The following is an 8,293-nucleotide window of genomic DNA, read 5'->3' on the forward strand; positions in this document are numbered from 1 at the left end:
CTTATGCTTACGCATTATGCGTTGTGCAGAAGTGTGTGCTCCCCGCTTATAGCTTTAAGCTGAAGTCACATGGCATGTATTTTCCGCGTAATGTTGGGTCTACAATGCAAGTCGTAAAGTCGTGAGTCGAAAGAATTGACCAATCACAGTCGATTATTCTCCTCAAATTCGACTGTGATTAGTCAATTCTTGCGACTCACGACTTTGCGACTCGCATTGTAGACCCAGCATAAGCGGGGAGCACACACTTCTGCACAACGCATAATACATAAGCATAAGAAAATTGATTGGTCTATTTCCTTACGCACATGTGTATAAGAAAATAGACCAATCAATTTTCTTATGCTTACGCATTATGCGTTATGCAAAAGTGTGTACTCCCCGCTTAACGCGTAACCGCGTAATCAATTATGGCTCGTCTACAATAGCCGCGCAACAGTATACGTAAGCAGTAAGCTGTTGACTTAAAAGGCCATTGCACGTAACGCAGTTTTAGTCATAACCGTAAGGTCGTAAGAAAATAGACCATTCACACTCGATTATTCTTCGAGCTCGAGGAGAATAATCGACTGTGATTGGTCTATTTTCTTACGGCTTTATAATTATGACTAAAACTTTGTTACGTGCAATGGCCTTAATGGGATTTTTACATACTATAGATTTTCAGTATTGGCAGTGAATATCGGAACACACCCAAGGCTGCGTTCGGATTCCCCACCCGAGTGCTAAAAACCCTATAGTATATGTCACGTGCACTATAGATTTTCAGCACTCAGGTGGGGAATCGGAACGCACCCCAATAGGACTCTACACGACTGACCTGCCGCGGACCGGAAGCCGGGCACGAACTGCCGTGATGCAATCATTTCCCTCGTGCCGGACGCCACAATCCACATTGCTCGCACTTCGCAGTTCCCGGCGTTCTTCGCTGTTCTTCGTTGTTCTTCGCTTTTGATCTCGGTTCATTACATAGTTCGTCGTCGTCGACTCTCCTCCAGCATGAACGGAATTGTTAGGAGCGCGTTACGTGCCACGGCGCTCCGCGGTGTGCTGTCGTCCTCGTGCAGCAGCAACAGCGGCGGTCAATCCGTTAGGGCCTTGTGGAACGTTTGTGGCCGCCGGCAAGCTGCCGAAATCGTGCCTCTCGTCTCCTCGCTCGAGCTACACGATCTCCGTGCCCGCAGATGTTACAGCAGATCGCATACCAAAGGTATTAACCCGCAAACCAGGATGTCGTATCAGATGGATCGCGCATTAATCGTTTCCGTAACTGGGACCACGATCACGGTGCCGGGAGTCGTCCATGTTCGCGAAGAAAGCCATGCTACTCGCAAACGGAAACGTAGAATTTAATTGTGACTTGAAACGTTCTTTTTTCTTCCTACTTTTAGAGTGATATTTTTAGCGGTTTTTCTTCAAATTAAGGCTATGGTCAACGTGATTAGGGATTATAATATAGCATAATTACAGAGAATGAATCTAAGGTCTTCTAATTTGTAAATCTCTATTAGTTCTCTGGATGCATATGTGGATATGTTGTATCATTCTTAGAGTCATCTTGCATTGTTCGGTTTAATTTTACTTATACATTATACAATTTTTCTTTTAAAATTATACCAGTAAGCATGCTTTTTTTGTCAAGCAGAAATATATAATTTTATATAATCCTTCATATCCTACTTGTTTATTTTCTATTAATTGTATTCATTTTTTGTAGCGGAAAAAGAATTAGTGGAATTTTTGGCTGAGGAGATAGTAGCTGAGAAGAAGGCGCAGAAATTAAAAATGATACCAACGACATTAGAGGGCTTTTCAGTGTCTCTCAATGGGGCTGAAGTCAATCTTGAAAAGAAAGATGGCACTGATACGTAAGAAAATTTTGCCATATCGACTTATGGATTATTCTGTAGATTTTTGATATATTAATATTAACTCTATGCTATTTTTTTCTAGTATTCATATTTCGTTTAACGTGAACCATACAGTGGATGCGGATGCCGAAGAGGAAATGAATCCTACTAGTGATAATGTAGAAATTGGCGAAATGAAGAGCAAACCTAATTTTACAGTAGATATAGTGAGGGGTAATCAGACTCTAGGCTTCACGTGTTCTTTTAATAATCAATCTGGTGCATCGGGTGCAGATGATAATTATAGTATGTACACTTGTTATATCTTCTCTTTTAAAATATTGAATACAAAAAGACCTCTTAATTTTATCTTGATTATTTCTCAGTATTGTGAAATCACTCTTCCGTATATTATAATTAACTGCTACAGATTATGCTACAGATAAAATCGATATGCGATTTAATTTGTTATATTATTAGTTTATATTATTTGTTTCTTTAATGTTCTTTCAAATTGTAATTTAACTTTTTTTTTGCAGATGACATATTTGGCATCGATGAAATTACGCTGTATGAAGGAGAACACAGCGATAAGGTATACTCTGTAGCTGGTGAGATTATCGATGGTGTAAGTATTTATATTTTATCTCTATTTTTTCTAGCATGATAATTATTTAACAAAAATTAATATAATTAATAATTAAATACGTTATTAATTAGTTTTATATAGTGATAAATATCGTTAATCTTCAGAAACTTAATTACCGGTACTTTGCGCTTTTCTAGAATATCGCTTTGATACTTAAAAATTTTAAAGTAAAAAATTAATGGAGTCAAAATCCATTCAATTTGTGAAGATTAACTATCTCCCCAAAGTGTTGAGTACAAAGTGGCTACATTATGTATGGTTACTTTGATTATTGATCTTTGGGAAATTATAAAATTATAAACAGTCTTATAAAGCTAACTCATGATCTTCTTTCATGTGTGCGTTGAATTAAGATTGTGACATATTTTATTTTAAATCTTCAGTTGTTACTAATATGTTTCCTTAATTCTCTTTTTTCTACAATATTTAATATTTCTATAACCAGTCATAGGCACAAACAAGACAATCCCATATAAGTGTTAATTAAGCTTCTTTATTATATTAAATAAAGCACTATTTATTTTACAGTATCTGTACGACCTACTGATGAACTACCTCGAGGAGAAAGGCATTTCAAATGAATTTGCAGAGAAACTGATCGATTTGAGCACATGCTACGAGCATACAGCTTATGTTAGCCTACTGGAGGGCTTATCGAAATTCACATCCGGAAAGTAATTCTAAGATCTAACATTAAGTTTATGCGATTCATGATACTGTAGTTTGTAAGAATTGTTAATAAAAAGATGTGCTGACGCGTATTTTTACTGATTAATTTCCAAAATACTCAAACAAAATGGAAATAGAAAATTAGAATGAACGATAATTTCATTTTTGTTTGTCTCATTATGTGAAGAGAAAATATAATTTTCTGTTGAATAAACTAAAACTGAATTAAATTAGAACTAAAATTAATATTTTAAAAGAGTGGTTACACACACGTTAAATAATGCTGTTGTTTTTCTATTCCCTTATTGCTTATTTTAATAGGCTAGAATAGGAATATTGTTACGTCATTTAAAACATACATTATGTATAAATACGTTTTATATATATATATATATATATATATAACATGTTACATGTTTGATATGTTACATAAAAAATACATGTAGAATGCTTTTTCTTTATGTTTTTTAGAAGACAGAATGTAACTTATGACATACAGACGGCGTCATTAATGCCTTCCTAGCTGTGTTCTGGGGATTTCTATAGTGCACGTTACTATGCTTCAAGTGGAAGGCATTAATGATGCCGTCTGTATTGTATTATATTATAAGTTGTCTAGTGATTATAATGAATGAGTGAGAGTTATAGCATAAATCAACTTGTATCAACTGCTCTTTTAATTTTGCTTATAATGTAGAAAAAGAAAGAAAATTAATATATTACTGAAGTTTTTCTCTATATCATCTCCTATATCTCGTTTAAATTCTTCTGATACTTTATTCACTTTAAAGAATTTAAATTTTTGCCAACATTAGATTTAAAATTCTTGAAATTTTGAATAGTGTAACTTCCTTGCCGATTATGTTTTCTTGACTACTTTAGAAAAAAGCATGCTTATTCATAAGACAAGTATTTTGTGTTGCATAGACTTCATTAAATTTTTAAAAATTACAAAATGATTACATTGCTTTCGCACTTACATTCATGCTTATTCGTTCTTACATTATTTTAATTCTTATAAAGTAATACTCAGACGGTCAAGTCTGTCAAAAGCAAAGTATCTGCTACAAATTTTGTTAGCAGAAAAACTACAGATTTGATGACGGTTCTGATATATTACATGATGTCGGTAGAATGCTAACACAGAAGTCTAACAGAATCAGACAGCAGATTAGCGACAGAAATCGAGCAGATCCTGCCGAAACTGTTCAGTTTCTGCGCGATTTCTGTTGCCAATCTACAGTCTGATTATATATTAGCAGACTCTGCTGGCTGCTAATAGAACAATTAAGTTGAATGCGGACGCAGTTGATGTCAGTCTGCTGACATGTCTAATCAAATCTGTTATGGCCAGTCTACAATAAGTCGTTAGTCGTTAGTCAAATGTCGGAAGAGAGTCGGAAAAAGTCATAAAACGTGTCATAAGGCGATCGGAAGTCTGTAATCGGCAATCACATAAGCGATTGGCCAAATTCCATCTCTTACGATCACCGATTACAGGCCTCTGATTGCCTTACGATACGCTTATAACTATTTCTTCCGACATCTGACTAACGACTAACGACTCATTGTAGACTGTAGACTGGCCATTACAAATCTGCCGACAGACTGCTAACTGCTATCATTTTGGTTACTGGAGATATATAAATAATGCTTCGTTATTCTCATTCTCTTACATTTTTTTTCTTTTTTATTCTACTTTTCATATATTCATTCACACTCTCGCTTGCTCGCACGTTTGTCTCAAATAAGATACACTGAAACAACGAGAAAAGAAGATAGATTCTTATTATTAGTGATAAATGTAACCGCGTGACGGAAAAGGAATTCTTCTTTCAACCCAATGGATTTTCGACTCATGCGAGTCAGTGTACCACGATTATGGAAAAGGAATTACTGAAAAGAAAAGAAAAGTAGAAAGACTGAAGACAGGAAGGAAAGAGAGGGATCAACGATGCCGCGATTCGCCGCTGATACGAATCGCAGCGGGGCGGTAAGCTGGCTGCCGCTGGACCAAAATGGACGCAATTGGATGAAGGAAGACTCGTGGATAGCTAGATACGGCGATGGCGTAGATAGTCATCCGCGAAGTGGCAAAGTCCATTGCGATCAAGTCACCATCGTCCTCGCGCGACGGCGCGAGTCCCAGTGAGAGGATGTCGTGTCGCGACCCCGACAACCTGATGATTAGTGACGACGAGAGCTTCGATTATCTGTTTAAAATCGTGCTGATTGGCGACTGCGGCACGGGCAAGACTTGCGTGGTGCAACGCTTTAGATCCGGCACGTTCGTCGAACGCCACGGCAACACCATCGGCGTCGACTTCACCATGAAGACCGTCCTCATCGACGGCAAGAGGGTCAAGGTGCGCTGCGCTCCGGAGATACATTTGCGTCGATCGCCAAGCTTAACCTCTGCTGCGTTCGTTTCATTAGCTATGCTTTTCAGCGTGAGAAGAAGAGGAAGAAAGTAGAACCGAAAGCTAGCAAAGAAATTAATTCTTAATTTATAAAAAAATCATGTCTATAAGATAAATGATTGTCGCTTTATGCAAACGTTTTGATTCAAAAGAAACGTAAAATTTCTAGTAAAATACTCATAAAAGATTTGAAGATTTTTGATCCTGCTTCGAGTCCATTTGAAAGTAATGCTATTGTTTGTCGAGGTACTCATCGATTCGAATTGACTTCATTGTTCATTATTTAATGTAAACAAGGACTGTTTTGTCTGTAGATTCATAGTTCAGTTTGAAATTGACCTTTCTCTTAACGAAGAAGCTCATTTGTATTTTTAACTTACAAGTTTCTACAAAATAGAAGTTGTAGAGTTAATCCTTATGAAGCATTCATAAATTTTTATACAGGCGAAAAGCATAGCTTGATCTGTTTAAATTCATAGTAGACTAGGGATGGGAGCAAGTTCAATATCTACTTGAAGATCAGAGTTAAATCTAATGAAGTTTTATTGTTTCTAGGATTCGAGTAATAGTCATAAAAAATAATATTTCACACGTGTTGTACTGCGAAATAATTGATCTTGACTAATTCTGAATTTTAGAATAAGTATTTGCAGGATTCGAAGTGTATTTGTAAATATAGTTTCTATCGTAAAAAATCGAATCTTTTACAAGGCGCATTTGAATTCTAAGAATGATGTTGTTCATTTTAAACTTTAAAGAATGTAATGTATAATGATCTTAAGTAAATTTTTTATTCCATATTTTTAATTAAATTTTTATTATATTTAATTTCAACGATTAATCTAATATTTATATAATAATATCTGACATTTGTAATCATCAAAAAAATAATTGTCGCTTTATACAAACGTTTTGATTCGAAGGAATGTAAAATTTCTAGTAAAATACTCATAAAAGATTGTAACATATTTGAAAGTAACATTTTGGTTTTTCGAGGTACTCATAGAGGGTTCGAATCGATTTGAAAGTGCTGTTATTTTTTTAAGTAATCTCATAGAGAGTTCGAAATTAACAAACTAGCCAACAGATTCGAATCTACTTGAGATACTTAATCGGTAGTAATGACTAATACTTATATAGTTTATTAACTTTAGCATAACAGCCAGAAAGTGGACTTGGTTTACAATCATTTCCTTATTCACTCACACACACACTCCTCCTCATGCTCCTAAATACCTAATAACCTTTTAAAATTACAACTTTACAAAATTAAAGATTACAAATTATGGCACATTAATAATTGATATTTTACCTATTTATTTATTAAACCTATTTAACAAAGCACGCACGAGCCTCGATTCTTATTGAATCTTATTGCACTAAACTACTTATCTCACAGCCTCTCTCACAACCTATTGACTTCCTATATCTATCTTCTTTTTCTTTCGCATCCCTTTCCCTAACAACTTTTAGCAATACCTCCGCTTTGGTGGTGTCCAATTTATCATTCCAAAGTTTTTCCAACCTTTCCTTACTATCCTTTCCTAAAACTGTAAACCATTCCTTTGTCTTAACGCAATCTTCAACACAGTGGTTCATATTATCCTTGCCTTCATTACAAAAAATACACATTTGTTTCTCTTCATCTAGCCAATACCTGTTACCTGATTCTAAGTTCCCGCATCTTAAATTTAACAACGCTCTGATACTATCCCCGAGATCCTGCCTGTCTAAATTATCCAACTTTAAATAACTTGGGCCTTCCAAATCCATACTTAGCTCCTTATATTTCTTGTTATACCTTGCATCTAAAATCCTGTTTTCCTCTAACTGCCTCTCCCTCCTCCACATCCTCATCCCTCTTCCACATTTCTTTACCTAAATTTCTCCCCTCACTTCTCAAGGCTTCCACCGCCACAACACTCCAACCGTTCCTATTAAAATATTTCTCTCTTTCCTTACCATACCTATCGTTCCAATCATTACTTTCTTTCTCCAGCCAACACTTTTTAATCCACCTTTCCTCATTTGTTTCCCTGACCTTATCCTCAAATTTCATAGCCCTAATTCCCCATCCTATCCTTAATTTGCTCAAACATAATTCTCTAAACATTATATATCTCGGCGTGCAAAACTTTAATTTGAAAACCCATCTAGCGTAATCCAACAATATCTTTTCTAAATTTTTCTTTTCTTCCCAACCCCATAATTCCACCCCATATGAAATCACGCTCCTAACTAAATATCTAAATAACATCCCTCTTCTAATAAAATCATTCCTACAAATTCTTTCCCCTAGCCCCCACGTCCTGTTAGCCGCTATCCTGCCTTTCCTATAATGACTAATATTTAAATTTATAATGATTATTGAAATTTTTATCATATATTTCTATCATTGACAGCTACAAATATGGGATACTGCGGGACAGGAAAGATTTCGAACGATAACTCAGAGTTACTATAGATCTGCAAATGGAGTAATCGTAGGTACGTATATAAGTACATTAGCCGCATAATAGATCATTTTTCGATTAACATGTATTGTATTATTTGTATTATTTTGTATTATTAATTTAAAGAATAATTTACTATTTAAGAATTAGTTTAATAAAAAAAATTGATAGGAATTTTATTATAATCTTGAAAGGCACAAGTGATTATATATATATATATATATATATATATATATATATATATATATATAT

At 35.0% G+C, this 8,293-nt stretch overlaps 2 protein-coding genes across 2 annotated transcripts; both read left to right on the forward strand.

Annotated features, from left to right (window-relative positions):
* Nucleotides 1–828: 828 nt before the first annotated feature.
* Nucleotides 829–3,260, forward strand: LOC112456599 (complement component 1 Q subcomponent-binding protein, mitochondrial-like). The gene is made up of 5 exons (XM_025019259.1): nucleotides 829–1,210; nucleotides 1,718–1,868; nucleotides 1,954–2,156; nucleotides 2,390–2,478; nucleotides 3,028–3,260. Exons 1-5 carry the CDS (start codon nucleotides 1,000–1,002, stop codon nucleotides 3,175–3,177), a joined length of 804 nt encoding a protein of 267 aa, XP_024875027.1. The 5' UTR covers nucleotides 829–999; the 3' UTR covers nucleotides 3,178–3,260.
* Nucleotides 3,261–3,353: 93 nt separating this feature from the next.
* On the forward strand, nucleotides 3,354–8,145 carry LOC112456600 (ras-related protein Rab-43-like). Its single transcript, XM_025019261.1, has 2 exons — nucleotides 3,354–5,534; nucleotides 7,991–8,145. The coding sequence occupies exons 1-2, from the start codon at nucleotides 5,325–5,327 to the stop codon at nucleotides 8,102–8,104; spliced, it is 324 nt and encodes a 107-aa protein (XP_024875029.1). The 5' UTR covers nucleotides 3,354–5,324; the 3' UTR covers nucleotides 8,105–8,145.
* The last annotated feature ends 148 nt before the right edge of the window (nucleotides 8,146–8,293 follow it).

The sequence above is a fragment of the Temnothorax curvispinosus genome, unplaced genomic scaffold (genome assembly GCF_003070985.1).
Source record: "Temnothorax curvispinosus isolate PA1 unplaced genomic scaffold, ASM307098v1 QBEX01006985.1, whole genome shotgun sequence".
Classification (NCBI taxonomy): domain Eukaryota; kingdom Metazoa; phylum Arthropoda; class Insecta; order Hymenoptera; family Formicidae; genus Temnothorax; species Temnothorax curvispinosus.